A 20,816-nucleotide genomic window follows, 5' to 3' on the forward strand; every position below is an offset into this window, starting at 1 on the left:
AGCTTGGTGAACAATATTTAGACTACCATGCGGTCACTAAAAGAACAGAAGGGTTGGAGCCTCAACCCACTGTGAGGGGCAGAATCGAACGTTGGAGCCTAAGAATAGGCCCCGGAATTATCCGTGGATCAACGATGGTCGGAAAAGTCCCCGAGAGTCTTATGGGGCCTGTAATGAAACAGGATCTTTCCTTGTTGACACCTCGCCGAGCCCAACGTGTCTGGCCTCCGCCCTTGCTCCTTGTATTCTGTGATCATTAACTTCCTCAGCCCCGGCCCTTGCAGACGAGGACCTATCATGGCCAGCCATGGCCGGGTCTGTACTCTCCAAATAGCCTACTGGGCCAAGTTGACAGGGTCGTTGTCATCACGCTAATCCAAGCTGGGACGTGTACGACGTGCATAGGGGGCGGCAGGGGCCCATGCCCGGCCAGGTCCATTTTTCGCCAGCACTCCTGATGACGACCGCTCCTATCAGCTGGTGAGACGTCGCTCTTTGCAAGCTTGGAGCCAACTGAGGACACTCTTGTGCATCACAGGCCTCTTCACATACTGATTACGCCTCGCCCGAGGCAAGTGTTCCCGACAGCCCGCCCACTATCTCAGAGGCCCTGAACACGCACGATAGCCCGTCGTCCCACCATCGTTGTTAGCACGAGCATGACGGGGACCGAGGACGGCACAGCCCAGCTGCCACTACGGCCCTTGACAGGGCGGACGTACCACTCAAAGTCCCGCGCCGGGTGCTTCACCTGTAAGAGGCGCCATGTCCGCTGTGACGAGGCCCAGCCAACGTGCTCGTCCTGCAAGCGGCTCCTGCTGCGCTGCGAGTATCCTGCAGGGCCGCACCGCCTGGCCAAGAAGGCTGCCCCGGCCAAGCAGCTAGCGATGCAGCGGGTACTCGAGCCACGCAAACCCAGCAACAAGACCGGCTCTTGCTCGGCTGACGTTTACTCACACCGCGCTGAAACAGCTTCGGTGGCTCTGATGATGGCAAGAGGCGCCCAGATAAGCAGGCCCCTCTGGACGGCCGATGACTCGGCGCGGGCTGTTACGCATGCCGCCTTTGCGACATTCGACCCTGTGGGCTTTACACGGGAATATTTGTTCGCGGGCATAGTGCCGCGCGAAAGCCTGTACAAGGACTACTACCGGTACGTCTGCCTCGCGGTCCGGGACCTGAGTAAGTCGACCAGCACGGCGGTGCGAGCTATGGGCTTTGGCGTCCTTGGCCATTTCGAGCACCTTATCACTCCGACATCCGGCAGCAAGGCTACCAACAGCAGCAGCGACACGTGGACCAGCAAAGACAAACATCTCATCTCGGCCGTCGGCAACTACGCTCGCGCCCTTGCGACCTTCAGGGATGCCCTGCCAGATATGGCCCCTCCCGATATTGCCTATGCGACCATGTGTTTCGCCGTGCTCGAGCTGCTCATGGGTAACTTCGGCTCCCGAAACACCATCTGCGCTGCCGGCGTCGCTGTCCTTCGGCCTTATGTCGTCTCTCCTCGAGAAGCACGGCCCGATGGCGCGGTCCGATATGGTTTGCACGTACGCTTCGGCGACTCTAGAGCTTTGTGTAACATAGAGGCTGTGGCAACCCGGTTCGCTGCGTATAGTGTGTTGGAGGGGTTGGCGGCACCGCCTCCGGTCGTCGACACGACGATTTCAGATTCCCTGGCCGCCAGCAGTGGAAAGAAACCCTTGCTTCCAACATTCCACATCCCCGACATACTCCCTAGCCCTGCTGAGGTGCGTGACGACGGAAAGAAGGACGGCGTCCTCGGTCTACTAGACTTCGACTCGCTACGACGCCAGTGGGAGGCTTTTCACGGTATACTCGAGTCGTGGCTGCTCAGCCGATATTGGGTCATCGCCATCGGTAATAGGCTCGACGCGGCACAACATCTCGATGACGAGGCTCGGCTACGTCAACACGCGGGCGTCTGGCGGCACAGGTTTCGCCGGGTGCTGGTGGCTGTCGAGAAGGAGCAGCAACAAAGAGCAGGACAGCAACGGAGCCAGGACGATACCACGGATGCCACAATGGCCAGCCTCGAGAGGGACGCGACAACAATCAGACTGCTGAGTGCGTACTTGCACTGCTTCGAGTTCTCCATGGCCGCCACGGACTGTGCCCACCTCGCCGACAGTAGCGCTGGACGAGGTCTGGAGAGAGCCAGCACAACCTCGAGCGCACAACTGGGCCAAATCCGCACAGAAGACGTGGACGCCGCGAGCCTGGTAACGCTCGCCTGCCTGCGGGCGCGAGAGATCAACGGCTTCAGCCTGCTCGGGTTCGCCGACGTGTTCCTCGACCTCACGTTGCTCCCCGTGATCCATCGACAGGCAACACGGCAGGTCAGGGCCACCCGAATGGGTAGCGGCGTGATGGCACAATCTTGTCACCATAGCGGAGGACGAGACGAAGGACATTGGCTGCTTAGTGCTGCTGCTCCAAGCACACGGGCAAGAGAGCTCGAGGCCGTTGTCAGTGAGCAGCAGCTCGCCCTCTGTGATCTCTTGTACCGCGTCGCGGAGAGGTCATTCGAGGAGCATGAGGGGATACTGGAAACCGTGACAGTGGCAGGTGGGCCGTCACATTCACGGTCAACTTCCTCGCTGTCCTCGCCGACATCGTCAACATCTTCGCCATCCAGGGCGGTCTCTATCTCTTCAGCAACCGCGAGCCATACCCATACTTGGACCCCATCCGATATGTCGTCCACTCAGCGCTCTTGCTCATCATCACCGTCCTCGCCTCCTTCTACACAACTAGCGCACGTATGCTATCAGAAAATGCAACAGCAACAATATCAACATCAACATGATTCCCACTACCCCCACGGCAACTTCCAAGCCTTGCCGCTCCTCGCCCGCAAGGAGCTCGCCCTCGCATCTATACGCATGCACATCGACTCGGCATCGGCTGCGCTGCGCGACGGTCTCTTCTACGCGCGTGTCGTCGCATGAATCTGGCACTTCCGGCTGGTACAGAAGACGAGGGCACCAGGCACGAGGACGCAAGGCTCATCAGCAAGTGGGCAAGTTTTTTATCGCCTTTGCAAGCATGCTGATCAGCGATAATGGTTTCTCAAGCGTGCAGTCATGCAGACCATGCGAACGCTCAATGATATTGAGGCTGACTGCGTGTTCGGGTGCTACCCCTGCGAGTGTGCCGTGTGATGAGAGAGTTTTGTCGGACTACTTTCACCTGCGCGCGGCATGATAGCGCCGTGACTCCCGCAGGATTCTGCGCTTCGAGGCCATCATCAACTCAAGCGCCTACATCTAAGCCAGCGCTGGGGCGAGTAGACAGTGCTCAAAGAGAGGACGTAGCCAGATACGTAACTACGGGTTTAGATTGCCGTATCGTTGCAAGTGAGCGACAATAGCCCGAACAAACCCAGCCTGCCATCCCCTAGTATCAATTCAAGAGACTGATCCTGCCTCTAGCAAGCCTAAGAAATACATCATCCAGAACTTTCCCGTCACCGAACTCGCGCAAGACGTCAAGACGATCCATCCTTCTCCGCATCCCCAACTCCTCACCTCCACGATCGAGTTCCTGATACATCCCGTACGGCCCAAACGCAGCGACTTCGTCACCATTCCACGGATCGCTGCCATTGATGAACCTGATGAACCGCTTCCGCAGCTCTCGTCCAGTCTTCAATGCCCCCGATGCCGTCATCTGCTCATCGAAGCCGCCAAATAAAAGCACCAGATCGACAGCATGATGCGCGCCGTGGGACGGTTGCCAAGGGTTAAGCTCGTCTATGATGCAGCGAAACGCCCGGGGGGGATCATTTCTATGGTCTGGCGGCAGTTCGGTCTCGTTCTGCATGTCAACTGTTTTGTCCGGGGCAGGAGTCGACTTCTGCTGCTGCTGCTGCTGTTGTTCCGCGAGCCGCTCCGCAGGCAAGAGAAACTTGCAGTCGTTGATGAAGTCGAGCGCGCCGAGCTTGCACGCCGACGGGCGGTCGCTGGAGATGCCGTATGCCTGCTTGAGTTTGGTCTCTAAATGGCTGTACGGGGTCTCGGACAGGTCAAAGGCTTCTAATATTGACTCAGTGGACGCAGCCCAGATCCCATTGCGCCAGAGGACGGACTACCAAGGACCAGTTGTGTCAGCCACTGATAGCAGGCATACATGGACGTGGTCTCGCTGTCGTGGGCACACATCGACTCGATATCAAAGAGGTCTCTTGATGAAACTGAACGAAGGGACGGTCGTCAGGTTTGGTGTTAGTTCAGACTGACCTCGAACTGGACATCGCTCACCAGCAGCCGCTGGGAAAACACTCTTTCCTGCCAGTGGTCAAAACGATCTTCGGACTCCAGGAACCAGGAATGAATGCCCGACTTGCGCAGCGCCTCGACCATGATATCTACCGGCGCATTGTCCAGGTTGAGGCTGCTGTCTAGCTCTTGCAGTTCTGCGGAGACCTTATCCCGAAGCGCGTCGATGACGACACGCGGCTGCGGGGGCGACAGTGCGAGGGAGCCCGAGAGGAGCATGCACTGCTTGATGAGGCTGCTTGTGCCGCTGGTGCGTGCCGTCACGAGATGTGCGTGGCAGTGGACCGCGCCTGCGCTCTCGCCGGCAAGGGTGATGTTTTCCTACTCGTGCATCATGCTTTGTGAGCGGTCGCGACTAGTCATCGCTCGATAAGGCATGCTTACGGGATCGCCGCCAAAGCCCGCGATATGCTTATGCACCCATTGTATTGCGAGGTCCTGGTCGGAAAGGGCGAGGTTCTTGGAAGCCTTGTCATCACCGTGAGCGAAAACGTTAAGACGATATTGCACCGACACTGCGATTATGGGCGCTCCCAGCCTTGCGGAGTCGCTGACAATCTTGGTCATGTCTAGAGAAGAGGGTCAGTTCTTTGCATAAACTGACTCATCTGTGTCACTTCAGGAGGGCGCAGGAACAGGAACCACCAGTTCCTTACCGCATACTTTGGAGGCTGAGCTGCCAAAGGTCATAGCCTGGGAGCCACCTGTTTCATGCGCGAAGGCTTGTCAGCGTTTTCGATCTAGATGATCAATTCCAGCCTCAAGGATCTGGTTCGGCAAGCTTACCGTGAACCCAGATCAAGACAGGCAGCCTTGTGTGCTCGCTGCTGGGGAAAGGAGCCAGGCATCCCTCCGGTGCGCACACATCGAGGTTGAGGCATGCAAATTCGTCCTCGGGCTCTACCGGTAGAACATGGTTGCTCGGAAGGCGCAGTAGATGGCCAACATCTATCTGCACCTGAGGACATCTGGGACTATACGTAAGGAGGGTTTAGCTCATGTATGTTATAGGCGAGCCAACGTGCAAAGAGCCACCCACCCAAATTCAGTGCAGTCCAGGGTTTCGGATGACGATGATATTGGTTGGTCCAGCCGCTGAGCGGCAGCAAATCGTCGCGGGACCGTAGCATAGCGAATGCCACGAAACTGGACAACGCCGCGTGTTGGATCGTGTGCTCCTCGGAGGACGCAGCCTAGCGAACCATGGTCAAGCGTGACCGTCATTGCTCCTGTCGATGGCCTGCGAAGATGGACTCGTCACCGCCTAGGCACAGTTACAGCCCCAAGCATAATCTGCTCTCGCCCCTCTTTGGAGAATGAGTGCGTCAGGAGTGCGACGCCAGGTCAGCGGCTCTTCTCTAGGATAGTGTGCGGCAGGTGCCGAGTATGGCTGACTAGAAGCTTACCAATGACTCCAGAGGCGGTTGTCCCGCACTCGGGCCCCTTGTTTCTCCATCACCTTCTCCACAAGTTTGCCGGGCGGCAGCATCGCCGGCTGGTGCATGCGGGGTTCCTGCAGCGGTGATCCCAAGTCGACTGAGGGGGCTGAGCTGGGCGAGAGCTTTTGCTTCCTGTCCTTCTTGCTCTTCATCCACTGCAGACCTCGTTGTTTCCTTCTGTGGCAAGGACAAGAAGACAACAAGACTAAAACAGCCGGCGAAGATGGCTTCCCAAATCCTGACGCCGGAGCAACACCAAAATGCCTTCCACTGGGCCGAGACGCAAAAGAACGGCACCGTGCCGTCCTTTGCCACGCGCCACAATGACCCTTACAAGTATCAGCCGGGCTTTGGCAACAGCTTCGAGTCCGAGGCCATCCCTGGCGTGATCCCGCGTGGCCAGAACAGCCCGCGATCGATCCGCTTCGGCCTCTACGCCGAGCAGATGACGGGCTCGTCCTTTGTCGCGCCCCGTGCCGCCAACAAGAAGGCCTGGCTGTACCGCTCCCGGCCGGCCGTGGCCCATCAGGGCTTCACAGACCTGCCCGACCTCCAGGACACCGAGTCCAGCTTCCTGACTATAAACCCGCGCGTACACATCTCGCCAACTCAGCTCGCCTGGAAGCCCGCGCCCATCCCGCAGGGCGAGGACCTCGACTTTGTCAGCGGCCTCAAGACGGTGGCTGGCGCTGGCGACCCGACCCTGCGCGAGGGCCTCGCCACGCACGTCTACCTGTGCAACAAGAGCATGACCAAGAACGCCTTTGTCAACTCGGACGGCGACTTCCTCATCGTCCCGCAGCAGGGCGCCCTCGACATCCAGACCGAGTTTGGCTTCCTCTACGTGCAGCCCGGCGAGGTCTGTGTGATCCAGCGCGGCCAGCGCTTCAAGGTCAATGTCGAGGGCCCGACACGGGGCTACATCCTCGAGATCTGGGGCTCCAGCTTTGAGCTGCCGGAGCTGGGCCCGCTGGGCGCCAACGGGCTCGCCAACGCCCGCGACTTCCTGCACCCCGTGGCCGCGTACGAGGTCACCAAGGACGACCCCTGGACCGTCACGTACAAGCTCGGGGGCAAGTTCTTCGCCTCGCGGCAGAACCACTGCCCCTTTGACGTCATTGCGTGGCACGGCAACTACGTGCCCTACAAGTACGACCTGACCAAGTTTGTCAACGTCGGCTCCATCAGCGTCGACCACATCGACCCGAGCATCTTCTGCGTGCTGACGGCCAAGTCGCGCGACCCGGTGAGCCCGCTATGCGACTTCCTCATCTTCAGCCCGCGCTGGGACGTCGCGTCGCACACCTACCGCCCTCCTTACTACCACCGCAACTGCGCGTCCGAGCTCATGGGCCTCATCTACGGCGAGTACGGCGGCCGTTCGGACGAGTTCCAGCCGGGCAGCATCTCGTTCGAGTGCGGTTTCGTCCCGCACGGCGTCGCGTACGAGCAGTTCGCCATGGCGTCAAAGGCGGACCCGCCAGTCATGCAGATCTCGGGGGGCTCAATTGCCTTCATGTTTGAGAGCAGTCGCGCGATGACCATTACCGACTGGGCGTGGAACAGCAAGGAGAAGCATGAGCACGACCCGAAGATGTGGGATGATTTGGTGGACAACTTCTCGAACCACAAGATTGAGGTTGACGAGGCGCTCAAGGAGGCTGGGCTGCCTCTCAAGGGTAGTCAGTGAAAGTATTAATCGTCGACCAAAGAAACAAGTGATGAAGATGACGCGCTAGTTCTGGTGCAATATACGCAAAGTCCTGTCTTCATACTGCTCGGTGTGTGGCATTTGCCACGAGTTTTAATGAACGTAGACAAGGCCTATGTTACATGACCCGCAGTTGCCTAGCTTATTTAATTCTGCCCGCAGCACAGTATACAATCGCAACATTGCCTAGGACTGCGAGGCTTTCTCAAGGGCACGGACCAGGATGACGGAGACCAACACTCTCTCTGGCTGCCAGGCTAAGAAGCTGGCGCTATAGCCTGCCAACCCCAGCCGATGAAAGCTACGGCTTCCAGAATGTCCCAAAGGAAAGGAGGGCTTCACAAGCCACTGGCCTTTGGCAGTGCCGGATCCTGGCTGCGCGCATAAACTGGAAGCTGCTCGGAAAGACACCGGCAAGAACCCTTGACCATGTTACCATCGATCCGTCGGAAGCAGGGGGGTTACGTCAGAGGAAAATGGCGGTTCCTGTCCAGTACCAGCAGCGGATCAGGGCGAATGGCAGCGGGCGCCCAATGGGCCGGAACTCATTGCCCCAATGGGGGAAGGGGTCCACCGCGGACGTTAAGTCAGACGGATGTGACGTCTGCTCCCGGCGACCAATTTCCCCCCGACAGTTCAGACAGTCCTTGCGAATCAAGACTGGCACCAATCTCTGGGTCGGCCGAGATCGCGGGGTCCGTTTCCATCAGCAAGGCCGGCCAATGGCATGGATTACGTCGTCCTGACTGGGATCCTGAATCGCTCGGATGGGGCCGTTAGAGACAGATTGATATTGGCCGGACCCATTGGATTCCCCGCTATCTGGGCCAGATTGACGATCGCTGCCGGTAGCTCGCTAGTCCGGGTCGGCAAAGAGGGAAACACGCTTGTTTCCAAGCCGTCGGCAATAGACAGCGCGTGTGTCAAAGTTTTAGACCCTGGTTCCTGGCCGCCCCAATTTCATGGAACACCCAGCAAGCTGGGCCTTGTTTTTGCAAATCGACTGCCGTCTCGTCGGCAATGTTGCCGCCACGTGCGTGGAGCTCGGCAGTCCTTGCATCTCGTCAGCCAGCCCGGTTTGCTCATTATAAAGTCGGCTTGATCGTCATGTCCTTCTCGCTGCCACGTTAGTGTCTTCTTGCCAAGGCTGTCCTTAGCGGTACCCGACATCAAACACCTTACTGTCTCTACAAAATGAGGTTCGCCACATCATCAATAACAGCGGCTCTGCTGCTCGCCTTTGGTGAATATGCCAGCGCCCAGGTCCACCAGGCCGCCTACGACTACATCGTTGCGGGCGGTGGTACTGCCGGCATCGTTGCGGCGGAGCAGCTCACCCGCTCCGGCCGCAAGGTGCTCCTTGTCGAGCGCGGCGGCCCTGCTTTCTACGCCAACGGCAACACGGAGAAGCCTGTGGCCTGGAACAGCACTGTCACGGCCTTCGACGTCCCGGCCCTCGTCGACTCGGTCATGGGCAGCCCCAACTCGGGCTGGTGCGACGACCTCTCCATCCGGGCAGGCTGTGTACTTGGCGGGACGACCACCAGCAATGGCCTGATGTTTGTCCGCCCTCGGGCTGAAGACTTTGCCAGCTGGCCTCAGTCATGGCACTGGGACAATAAGAACGGTATCGCTGCCGCGGCAGCCGAAGTATACGAGAAGCTCCCCGGTACGATCCTGGCGTCCCGGGACAGTGTGCGGTACGATGACGGCGCATTTGATGTCGTCTCGCGGTTTCTCAGCGACAACGGTTGGAGCGAGACCAACGCTCTCGAGAACCCCGAGGCTAAAGAGCTCGTCTTCTCCCACCCGGTCTGGTCGATTGGCAACGGCCTTCGCGACAGCCCGGCCCGCGCCATTCTGGACGCCGCCAAAGCCCGGCCGTGCTTCTCGATGCAGCTCAACGCCAAGATCTTGCGCGCCGTACGGTCCGGCAAGCGCGTCACGGGTGTCGAGGTCGAGCGCGCCGACGGCAGCCGCGAGATCATCCCCCTTTCCAACAAGGGCTCGCTTGTCCTCGCCGCTGGCACCCACTCGACTCCTCGCGTCCTCTTCAATTCGGGCATCGGTCCAGCCGCGCAGATCGAGACCGTCGCCTCGGGAAGCACAAACATCATCCTCCCTCCCCGCGAGCAGTGGCTCGATCTCCCTGTGGGCGAGAACCTCCGGGACCACGCTGTCGCCAGCATCACGCTAACCACTCGGCCCGATGTATCGCTGCCCGTGATTCCTTCGACAGACATCACGAGCCCGATCCAGCAGAAAATTGACCAGTTCGCCCAGGCGAGCGGCCTGCTCACCCAGGGCAGCCAGCGGCTCAACTTCTGGACCAGCGTCAACACCACCTCCGGGCTGGCCTACTCGCTGCAGGGCACCGTCCGCGCCACAAAGGAGAGCACAATCTCCATCAAGCTCTATCTCACCCACGGGACCACCTCCACCGGCACGGTGGGCATCTTACCCAACGGCACGACCACCATGACCTCCAAGCCCCTCCTACAGACCGCGTCCGACGTCGAGGCCCTCACCGCGGGGGTCAACATGTTCCTCGACTACACGCGGCTGCCGGGCTCGATCCTCACCGTCCCGGACAACGTCACCGCAGAGGCGCTGCTCCAGAACATGGCCAGCGGGAGCCACTACCTGGGCACCGCGCAGATGGGTTTCGACGATGGCGGCAAGACCAGCGTCGTCGACGAGAACGCCAAGGTGTGGGGTATGGAGAACCTGTTCGTGGTGGATGGCAGTATTCATCCGCATGTGCCGACGGGCAACACCCAGGCGCCGATCATGGTTGTGGCGGCGTATGCGGCCAAGCGGATCCTGCGGTTGCACGGCGGCGGCCGGGTTTGATGATAGCGGAAGGAGAGCTTGATCTTATACATAATCATTAGTGCCTAAGCCAGTTATTGTATACAGCGAGGTGATCGGCTGATGAGTAGATGCTGCCATACCAATGCAGTGAGTCAGCCAAACTCACTCGTGGAGGAAGGTACTCAGCAGAATGACAGCCTCGGGGATAAGCCGAGACGATGCATCGTATGTAAGATTCATATTGTCTGAAACGAAGGGCAGGAGGCGATCGGGACAGTTCAGAAAACCTCCTCATTGCTTTACGCCAGCACTATTCGGCTACGCTATGGTGAACCCTTCACGCGTCTGGACCTTGTTGTAAATTCAGCTGAGTCTAAGCTCTGGTATAAGTGGGGTTTGCAATGAACTCAACACGCTAATGTATAGTGCCTCACTCTTGTGTCTTTCGTCGTCGAGTTTGATAGTAACCATTGACATGGTGTGGTCTTCAGCCAAAAAAAGAATAAGCAAAGGTCCCGTGAAGAAAAGAACCAATACGGAGCTAGCAATTCGTGTGCTCTGCTCCTCACTCTGGATGGATTTGACGGAACGGAAGTGGGTTGACCCAAGCCAATTAGGCTGTGTGAGTAGAGTTCGCCTTCTGCCATAACTATGATGGAGGGTAGGCAGTGCATTATTTGGGCCACGAAGACTGGTAGCAGGATAGATTCGTCGAAAATCTGACAAGGACAGCACAGAGCGATGTTGAGAAGTCTGATTGTTACAATTACATACTGATGTGGAAGGCCCGCAAGACTTCGCATGACGCCGGAGGGCGAGGTGCCGTCACAATACAGACACGCCGCCACTTTATGGACACCACGTGGCATGAGAAGTGCCAAGGCAGTTTTTTGGCCCGCCTTAGAGCTAGGGGTCAGGCGTATCGCCATGAAATACGTCTATTAACTGCCAGCAGAGCTGCTGTCAACTTAGCAAAGGACCAGACTGAAAGCAACCAATGAGTGCACGTGTGCGCTGGCTTCTGCAGAAACGAGTCTTTACCCTGGCGAGATCATGGTCCACTTCCAAAATTGGCCTTGGTACGCGTGATAACCCCAAAACCGCGCGGGATCCATGATGATCTGATGTATTTCGGTGAATTCGAGGTCTAGGATGTCAATTTGCCTGGAGCCAGTGACCCTGCCCGCGGCGCCCCTCATGTGGAGCGATGGACAAGGTCAGTACATACGTCACTGCAAATTTCCCTGGCAAATTTCACGTGGAGTGTGTCTGAGGCGTTCCCGTGACATGTCGCAATGAATGTTATGGGCGCTGTAAGGCTGCGAAAAGCACCACCCTGATTTGCTGGCGTCGACATGCTGGGAGCGCTTATATGCAGCCAAGGCGGGGTCTTTAAGGACGCGGCTGTGCCATGCAGCTGACATGGGCACCAACTGACCTCAAGCCTAACGTCCGGAGGTTAGGGGGTGTGCCATTTCCAACGACACATCCACTTCACGGCGTCAGACTATGCACACAGCTCTGTTTGCGAATGAGGCCATCATAGGGTGGACTGAGAAACGACGGTCGGCTTTCTACACTTTCCCCCAGACCCGTCATGGCTGAGCGGAGCAGACTCATGGCGGAGGACTACACCGTTGGTTGGGTCTGCGCCGTCCACCCCGAACTCGTCGCGGCAAAGGTGTTCTTGGACGAAAAGCACGAGGCCTTAGGCGAGGGCTCCAAACACGACAGCAACTCGTACACTCTCGGAAGGATCGGAAGGCACAATGTTGTGGTCCTAGGCCTGGGTGGAATGGGCTCAGTCCCAGCGGCGACAGCTGTTCGGAACATGGCTCGTACGTTCCCCGAGATCCGCTTCGTCTTGATGGTCGGCATCGGCGGCGGCGCGCCTTCCAAGAAGCACGACATCCGGCTCGGAGACATTGTCGTAAGCCACCCTGGCGATAAGCATGGCGGCGTGATCCAGTACTTGGCAAAGACAATCAACAACACGGGTTCCAGCGAACGGGCTTCCTCGATCAGCCGCCCGAGACCCTTCGTACTGCCATACGCGATCTTCGCGCGGACCACGATATTGAGGGAAACGGACTGGAAGACGCCGTGAATAAAGTTCTCGCGCAGAACAAAAGGCTGCGCGCGGGATATAGACGACCGCCACGAGAAACCGATATGCTTTTCAAGAGCAGTTTCATGCATCCCGATTATGACGATGACTGCACAAATTGTGGTTCAGACCCTTCGCGTGTCGATACACGTCCCGAGCGAGACGAGGATGAACTGGTCAAAGTGCATTACGGACTGATCGCTTCAGCAAACACCGTCGTCAAAAACGCCGTGCTTCGGGACAAGCTGTCTGCAGACATGAGTGTGCTGTGTTTCGAGATGGAAGCAGCAGGGCTGATGAACCACTCTCCTTGTCTCGTGATTCGAGGTATCTGCGACTATTCGGACACTCACAAGAGCAAGAAGTGGCAAGGATACGCTGCAATGCTGGCTGCCGCTTATGCCAAGCAGGTCCTCGAGAAGGTCATTCCTAGCAAGCTCCATACTGAGCGCAAAATCCTGGACGTGCTTAACGACGGTATGGCCCCTGACATCGTCTGAGCGCAGGAAGTGAGCTGATGAGAAGTTTTGGAAATAGTGAAAGAATCCACGGCTAGGATAGAGGTCCAGATCGAGGATATCGCTTCAAAACACAGGAGCGACTTAGACGAGAACCTTCTCGATTGGATTACCCCAGCCAACTATGGTGCGAAGCAAAGCGATCATTTCGAAAGACATCACCCAGACACCGGACTTTGGCTGCTCAAATCTGAAGCGATGAAAGAGTGGATCCACCGCAGGGGCCATACTTTATTTTGTCACGGGATTCCAGGGTGCGGCAAGACCGTCCTGACATCTATCGTCATCGAATACTGTCGCACGCTTATGAGGCAGAAGGAGAAAATCGCCTTGGTCTGGATCTATTGCAATTTTCGGGAGACCAAGGTGCAACGGACCATCGACTTGGTCGCGAGCCTTCTCAAACAACTAGCTCAGGCAGCACCTTCAATACCGGAATGTGTCCGCACTTTACACAACAGCCACCAAAGACAACGCACCAGGCCTTCCATGGGCGATATCCTCAGTACAATCAGCGCAGTGTTGACGCAGTTCTCGGAAACCCGTATCTTTGTTGACGCCCTGGATGAGTGTCAGACGACCGACAGTTGTCGTGACCAATTTCTCTACGAACTCTGCATGCTGCAAACCACACACGCCGTCAACTTATTCCTGACGTCGCGCGAGGATCCCATGATTAGTGACAAGATATACGGCTGGAATTCGGTGACGTCCCTGGAGGTCCGCGCCTCGGAGCATGATGTACGGAGCTACGTAAGCAGTCAACTCGACTCCTTTCCGGATTTTGTGAAGAACAATCCGGAGCTTCGCGTGCATACTCTCACCAAGATCCCGGAGAAGGTCGAAGGAAGGTGAGCTTTACCGGAATTCGGGATTGGTGTGGTGTGCCACGATGCTGATCAATTGCAGTTTTCTCCTTGCCAAGTTGTATCTTGACGCGCTGCGACCAAAAACTAACATCAAGAAACTGGCCACGGCCCTCGGTGATCTCAGTAGCGGAGCAGATGCATACCGCAGCGCATACGAGGAAGCCATGGGCAGAATCAATAGCCAGAACACGGAACATGCGCAGCTAGCAACGGAAGCTCTCGCTTGGATCACACGGGCACAACGACCATTGACATCAGCTGAACTCCGGACAGGGCTAGCCGTTGAGGTCGGCTCAGATCGCCTGGACAAAACCAACATGACGAGTCTCGACAGCATTCTGTCCGTTTGCGCAGGGCTAGTCATGCTGGACGAGCAGAGCCAGATTGTGCGCCTGGCCCATTACACAACACAGGAATATTTTCGAGAAACGTGGCAGAAATGGTTTCCCGAAGCCGAAACACAGATAAGTAGGAAACTGCTGACGTGTATGTGTCACGATGGTGTCGATTCGTTCGCAATCAAGCATCGGCCTTCATTTCACATGTCGAGCCGGACGAGGTATTTGCCTTTAGGGGATCAAGGCTTATACAACTACGCGCTCGAAAACTGGGCCGACCATGCAAAACAGGGAAACGGGATACTCGACAGCGAGCTGCTTTGGAACTTTCTGAGCAACAGCCACTACGTGCAAGCATGCTATAAGTTTACACATGAACGCATTAGAACTCAGGCCGCTTTCGATTCGCCGGCTGTACCATTGCATCTCGCTGCCTTTTACGGCTTGCCGAGCGTGGCACTCAATCTGCTAGAAAAGGGGGCTCATGTTGACCCAGCAGCGCAGCAGGGCGAAACGCCACTATTTGACGCTGCTAGGAATGGCCACGCAGAGGTGGTCAAGATCCTAATCGAGGCCAACGCAGGAGTCGACCATGTCGACAACTATGGCAACCCACCACTATTTAAAGCTGCTGGGCATGGCCACGCAGAGGTGGTCAGGATCCTAATCGAGGCCAACGCAAGAGCCGACCATATCAACAACTATGGCAACACACCACTATTTGAAGCTGCTAGGGGTGGCCACGCAGAGGTAGTCAAGATCCTAATCGAGGCCAACGCAGGAGTCGACCATGTCGACGACTATGGCAACACACCACTATTTGAAGCTGCGCAGAATGGCCACGTGGAGGTGGTCAAGATCCTGATCGAGGCCAACGCGACAGTCGACCATGTCAATTATGGCAGCACGGCACTATTTGAAGCTGCTAGGAAGGGCCACGTGCAGGTGGTCAAGATGCTAATCACCGCGAACGCAGCAGTCAACCATGCGAACTCAAAAGGAGATACGCCACTATCTCTAGCTGCGTCTCAAGGCGACGTGGAGACAGTGAACGCCCTGATCACCGCGAACGCAGCAGTCATCCATACGAACTCAAAAGGAGATACGCCACTTTCTCTAGCTGCGTCTCAAGGCTACGTGGAGACAGTGAACGCCCTGATCACCGCGAACGCAGCAGTCAACACTATAAATGCGCAAGGCGACACGCCGCTATCTGCAGCTGCTTATTACGGTCAAAGCACAGTGGTCAACGCCCTGATCGCCGCCAACGCAATGACGAACCATGTCGACCACCATGGCAATACGCTGTTATTTCAAGTAGTCCTCCACGGCAGCTCGCTTGTCGTCGCAGACAGAATCGACGAAAACAAAGCAATCGACCATGTCAGCCAAGATGGTGAAACGCCGTCATCTTATGGTTATTGTCTTCATCAAGTAAAGGCGACTGTGCACCTTGTCGCTGCGAAAGCTCTTCCTGGGAAAAACCCCCTCTCTCGGGCAGCGAGCAAGGGTCATGAATATATAGTCAGAGACCTCCTCGCCGCCAAGGCTCCTGTCGACGGAAGTGATCTTGATTTGGAGACGCCGTTGGCCAGTGCTATCAATGAGGGCCGCCGCAACGTGGCCAAGATCCTGATTGCTGCGGACGCCAACATCAACAAGCCAGATATTGATGGTGTAACGCCGCTCATGCGCGCCGTGGAGAACGGCTCAATGGAGATAGTGCAACTGCTCCTCGACAATGAAGCCAAGACGAATCAGACAGATAACGATGGCCGACCGGCACTGCTATACGCCGTTTGGTACGGGCGCGCGGATATGGTCAAGGCATTGCTTGCCAACGGGGCCTCGCCACACACGCCGGACGCTCTTTTCTCATACCTTCTCGAACTCGCGGTCAAGCACGGCGATACGGAAATCGCCAAACTCCTGGTCAATACACGGGCAGACTGCGATAGTCGCGATGCTGCAGCCGGGCGGGTTGCGCCCATTACCGCTTCCGAATAAGACCCCCTGGAAATCGCCAAGCTGCTGCTGGAACATGGTGCCACGGCTTACCCGGGCGGACATGGGCAAAGGCCACGAGACATCGCCCAGCCGAAGAGCCGTGTAGACGGACGCAATTTATTAACGGCAAGGTATCCATGACCCCGCGGATGGAAGCATGCAGTATGGAAGCATAATGAAGCGGCCCTCATAAAGAGAACGCAAGGAACAAGAACGCCTCCAACGTCTTAAGGGTCGGCAATTGATGATCGCCATGAGTTGTCTACCTTAGTTCGAGAACACGCATCCGAATGATCGTGGTACATCCTAACCAGATAAATGTGAACTTTTGGGGGATTGCGTTGTCCCGAATGCAGGGCATTGTGCCGTGAAGATTTTTGCATGTGGTACAGAATGAGTCAGCGGATCGCGGGGTTGTCTTTTTTTCCTTGTGCCACTTTCTTTTACATTTTCTATCAGCTCCAAAATCGGATTTCTGGAATATGAAGTGGTCATTCCCCTGGCACTCCTACGGATTTGGTCAATCATAACGCCTCTTTCATTGTTATGACAGAACGCCTTAATGTAGATTTCACCAGAATCTGAATGGCGCGGTGTCCAGGTGTAGTAGAGAACGTGCTGTTGTTCCCGCAGAGTATGGCAGCTTCTTGAAGTGGATGAACGTGGTTTCCACTTTTGGAACTGTCCCAAATCTAGTGCTGTCGAGTTTATTTAAACCACCACCCGTACCCGCAAGTTTGTTATACATTCGATTTCGCTTTCTCCCCTCTTGATCCTCCCCTCGTTCCAGGTCAGGTAGTACCCAGCATCTAATCCCATGAAAAGAAATCCAGGCCTTCTACAGACTTGCTTGTATTCCTTCAAAGAACCCACAAAGACCTGGGGCACTTGGCCAAATCTGCAACTTACTCTATATTTGCCCCTTGTGCGGATCACTCCTTCGGGGTTTCGCGAGGCATTACTACCCAGATTCTTTGCTGGTTCAACGGAGGTAAGACTTCATCGTTACACTGGTAGGGACCAGGACCTTGTGGCACAGCGTTGTCGCTATGCACAAGAGCGGTTTCGAGCACAGCAGCTTCCCTTCTGGCCGTTCTCGTTGCAGGATCTCCCAGTGCCAAGCCACTTTGCAGACGTTTTGGGTGTTGACTAGACCGAGGTAGTCAATACTGTGGTCAATGGCCCAATCATTCATCTTGGGTATGCACGGCTCTTTTGTGACCAGATGCCGTGGCACCACGAGTGCCACCTTCAGATTCCAAATGATGGAGGCCTTCGGAGATTACATGTTTTTGCATTTTATAGTGGGCCATTTGGTATCCGACGGCTAATCTGAATCACACCTGATTCCTGATGTGGTAAGCGCCTTTGATAGGGTTATCCAGTACCGGCCCAGGTTCAATCAGGCCATGCTCAGGTTTACTCAGCCTCTGCTCAGCCCCCGTCTCAACATATAATAATGCCATCACATTGTACCTACTGCAACTCCGAAGAAGTTAGAACCGGACGGAGAATAACGTAATCCACAAGTGAGCGGGCCACACAAGTGAGCGGGCCACTTTCCTACCATATTCGTACAGGCCATCTTCTTTCCCCTTTTTCTCCACCAATAATTATGGTACGACCATCAATTGAAGCCGATTTGATTCTAGCGCTTCAGGCGCTCCAGTCTGATCCAAAATTGACTTTACGAAAGGCTGCACAGCTATACAATGTACCTCGTACGACCCTCCAACGAAGACGAGCCGGCCGACCTGCGCAACAAGATATCCGACCACCTTGCCAGAAATTGACCTCGTACGAAGAGGACAGTATCGTACGATATATCATCGACCTAGATTCGCGATCGTTTCCACCGCGGTTAGGTGGTGTTCGAGAAATGGCGGATCGACTCCTCCGCGTGCGCGACGCGCCACGCGTCGGAACGAACTGGGCCTCAAACTTCGTACGACGACGATCAGAGCTCCGTACGCGTTTTAATCGAAGAATCGACTACCAGAGAGTCCTCTGCGAAGATCCAGACGCGTATCGCGCGTGGTTTGAGCTCGTACAAAACATAATCGCGAAATACGGGATCCACGATGACGATATCTACAACTTCGACGAAACGGGCTTCGCGATGGGTAAAATCTCCGCCGAAACTATCGTTACGACCTCCGATCGACGCGGGAGGCCAAGAGCCGTACAACAAGGCAATCAGGAATGGGTTACAGTAATCCAGGGTATCGCGTCGTACGGCTATTCAATCCCGCCGTACATTATCTTCGCCGGGAAGGTCCATCTCGACTCCTGGACCGCGAATAGCCCTCTACCGGCCAACTGGGTAATCGCGCTTTCAGAAAACGGTTGGACGACGAACGAGAGAGGCCTAGAATGGGTAAAACACTTTGATTTCCATACAAAGAGTCGTACGAAGGGTACCTACCGCCTCCTTATCCTCGACGGCCACGAGAGCCACCATTCCGTCGATTTCGAGCTCTACTGTAAGGAACAGAATATTGTTACGCTCTGTATGCCTGCTCATTCGTCGCATAAGCTCCAGCCTCTCGATGTTGGGTGTTTTGGACCTCTGAAACGGGCGTACGGTAAAGAAATCGAAGGTCTAATGCGGGCGCACGTAACCCACGTTTCAAAGGAGGACTTCCTCCCAGCCTTTTATAAGGCGTACGACGCTGCAATGACCAAATCAAACATCCAGGCAGGCTTCAGAGCGACAGGCCTAGTACCGTACGACCCGAATTATGTGATTTCGCAGCTAGATGTGAAGTTTCATACGCCGACACCGCCAGGTTCCTCTGCTGGACTACCACCCCCATGGGTTTCAAAGACGCCGAACAACCCAATTGAGACCGAATCGCAGACGAAGTATATTGAAAATCGTATCGTACGACACCAGAATAGCTCTCCGTCGTCCATTGTTCAGGGCCTACGACAGCTAGGAAAAGGAGTTATAATGATGGTGCACGAGCAGGACCTTATGCGCCAAGAAATCGCCGAACTTCGAGATGCAAACGACCGCCTCAGCCGCCGTCGTCGTACGAAAAGAAAGCAGCTACAGAAAGGAGGGTCCCTCACAATTGATCAGGCAAAGGATTTGAAGGCTCAAATCGATGCGACGCAGCAGTTAATAGCGGAAACGAGTCAGAATAGTGGTCGTACGAGGAGGCCCGAAATGCGCGCGCGACGATGTGGCGTCTGCGGCGAGCCCGGGCATAATGCTCGTACATGTCAGAAAGTTATATCTGCCTCTGAAGAAGAGGATTCCGAATAGTTTCAATTGATTTAAGGCGTTGTGGTTGAATTCTCTTATACATTATCGTACGAACACCTGGAGGGTGGCCCGCTCACTTGTGTGGCCCGCTCACTTGTGGATTACGTTATGCATATTATGCATTATACACACACGAGTAGAGGTTTAGAAACAAGCTAAGTCTACGTACGCTAACACATAACTATCGAATTTCGTTCTCTCTTGATTCGTATATGTTAGACAGCGCGAAAGACGTAGTTCAATTTCGTGTGCGACTAGTGCGTGTACAGCAGTGTGAAAGGCTCGTGCGACTTGATGGCGTAGTTATGTTCAATTCTACGCACGCGAGAAACCTTAGTAAAATAGTAATTGTGTCCCATAATTGTGTATACAGCGCAGCGAATACATAATGGATTGAATGGGCAAGCTGTTAAAGGACATGCTTGCGAACGATGGTGTCGGCCACATGTGGTGTTCATTCTACTCGTGATACGATGTTTATTGGGGGTTGTGGAATGTCGAGCAAGTAAGGTACGAACCCACGTGCCCTGGCGACATGACCAAGCATTCTGGAGAGCCTCCGCGACCATATGAAACAAGCTTCGGGCTCGAGAAACATGTCTGGATAAGTCTTCTTAGTAGACAGACTACTTTGAATTATCTCCATGGGGAATCATCCATCGCATGCTCCTTCGAGTGCCTGTTTGCGTATTCCACGTGCGTCACACCAGGCATCAAGATTCCACCCGATCAGCGTCAGTAGTAAGACAAAGTTGCAGTCCAACTCACCTTCGGCTCGTTCAGCTGAACAGTACCCCGGCCCAAAATTCAAGACTCATGGCGCGTACGGGCAGCCTCATTTCACATTGACCGTGACAACGAAGAGCTGCGTCCACATGATACGCGCGCGGTTATAGCTGAACGTAGGCAGGAACCAATGTCTGCCCCTGCAGGATCGCCTGCGCCGGATTGCCTGTCAGACGGAACAAAACCCCATCCAAACACGGGACAAACAGCCAATCACAGACTTGCGAGTCCTCTCCCTCCTCCACGTTGTCTGCAGCTACGAACCGTCCCTGTGTCTGGCAGCGGCTGTCCACACTACTCTTGACCTGACCGCAGCGAGTGCTTTCGGTTAAATGGTTTGATGGATCAGGCCAACTGCATATGTATTTGTTTCATCTTCCGAGATGGCGCAGAAGCGCGCTTAGGAGCCCAGATAGTCACGCCGATGGGAATTCAGTGGGAAATCACAGCCAAGAACCTGGTGGACCTTAAGGATATAATGCCTCAAACGTCCCTGCCATGAACGATTGTGGAATAGACTCTATGTGTAACACTGTCCATTTTCTCCCCACCTAGCATTGTGATGCCTAATTAGCCTCACCGTTCAAGTCTCTTGGTGCCCTCGTAAGCATTACGTTCCAGATTTCTTACTGTCTGAATAGCTACAAAGAAC

At 55.6% G+C, this 20,816-nt stretch overlaps 5 protein-coding genes across 5 annotated transcripts; 4 read left to right on the top strand and 1 right to left on the bottom strand.

Annotated features, from left to right (window-relative positions):
- Positions 1–659: 659 nt before the first annotated feature.
- B0I36DRAFT_351568 (uncharacterized protein) lies at positions 660–2,975 on the top strand (the record flags this gene model as incomplete). The annotated part of the gene is made up of 1 exon (XM_046157025.1): positions 660–2,975. The coding sequence occupies one exon, from the start codon at positions 660–662 to the stop codon at positions 2,973–2,975; it is 2,316 nt and encodes a 771-aa protein (XP_046010947.1).
- Positions 2,976–3,429: 454 nt separating this feature from the next.
- On the bottom strand, positions 3,430–5,528 carry B0I36DRAFT_246731 (Alpha/Beta hydrolase protein; the record flags this gene model as incomplete). Its single annotated transcript, XM_046150248.1, has 7 exons — positions 3,430–3,814; positions 3,881–4,113; positions 4,266–4,625; positions 4,689–4,873; positions 4,961–5,008; positions 5,091–5,278; positions 5,344–5,528. 7 exons carry the CDS (start codon positions 5,526–5,528, stop codon positions 3,430–3,432), a joined length of 1,584 nt encoding a protein of 527 aa, XP_046010948.1.
- A 438-nt stretch (positions 5,529–5,966) lies between these two features.
- Positions 5,967–7,433, top strand: B0I36DRAFT_365257 (Homogentisate 1,2-dioxygenase; the record flags this gene model as incomplete). The annotated part of the gene is made up of 1 exon (XM_046159110.1): positions 5,967–7,433. One exon carries the CDS (start codon positions 5,967–5,969, stop codon positions 7,431–7,433), a length of 1,467 nt encoding a protein of 488 aa, XP_046010949.1.
- Positions 7,434–8,514: 1,081 nt separating this feature from the next.
- Positions 8,515–10,325, top strand: B0I36DRAFT_293101 (uncharacterized protein). Its single transcript, XM_046151781.1, has one exon. The coding sequence runs from the start codon at positions 8,649–8,651 to the stop codon at positions 10,305–10,307; it is 1,659 nt and encodes a 552-aa protein (XP_046010950.1). The 5' UTR covers positions 8,515–8,648; the 3' UTR covers positions 10,308–10,325.
- A 1,561-nt stretch (positions 10,326–11,886) lies between these two features.
- On the top strand, positions 11,887–16,107 carry B0I36DRAFT_375704 (ankyrin repeat protein; the record flags this gene model as incomplete). Its single annotated transcript, XM_046160391.1, has 6 exons — positions 11,887–12,228; positions 12,273–12,852; positions 12,913–13,744; positions 13,803–14,754; positions 15,034–15,496; positions 15,626–16,107. The coding sequence occupies 6 exons, from the start codon at positions 11,887–11,889 to the stop codon at positions 16,105–16,107; spliced, it is 3,651 nt and encodes a 1,216-aa protein (XP_046010951.1).
- Between the last annotated feature and the right edge of the window lie 4,709 nt (positions 16,108–20,816).

Source organism: Microdochium trichocladiopsis (genome assembly GCF_020744255.1).
Source record: "Microdochium trichocladiopsis strain MPI-CAGE-CH-0230 chromosome Unknown B0I36scaffold_7, whole genome shotgun sequence".
Taxonomy (NCBI): domain Eukaryota; kingdom Fungi; phylum Ascomycota; class Sordariomycetes; order Xylariales; family Microdochiaceae; genus Microdochium; species Microdochium trichocladiopsis.

What these genes read in the sequence shown, in the direction of transcription:
- B0I36DRAFT_293101 (XM_046151781.1), top strand. Translation starts at nt 8,649, where the DNA reads ATGAGGTTCGCCACATCATCAATAACAGCGGCTCTGCTGCTCGCCTTT.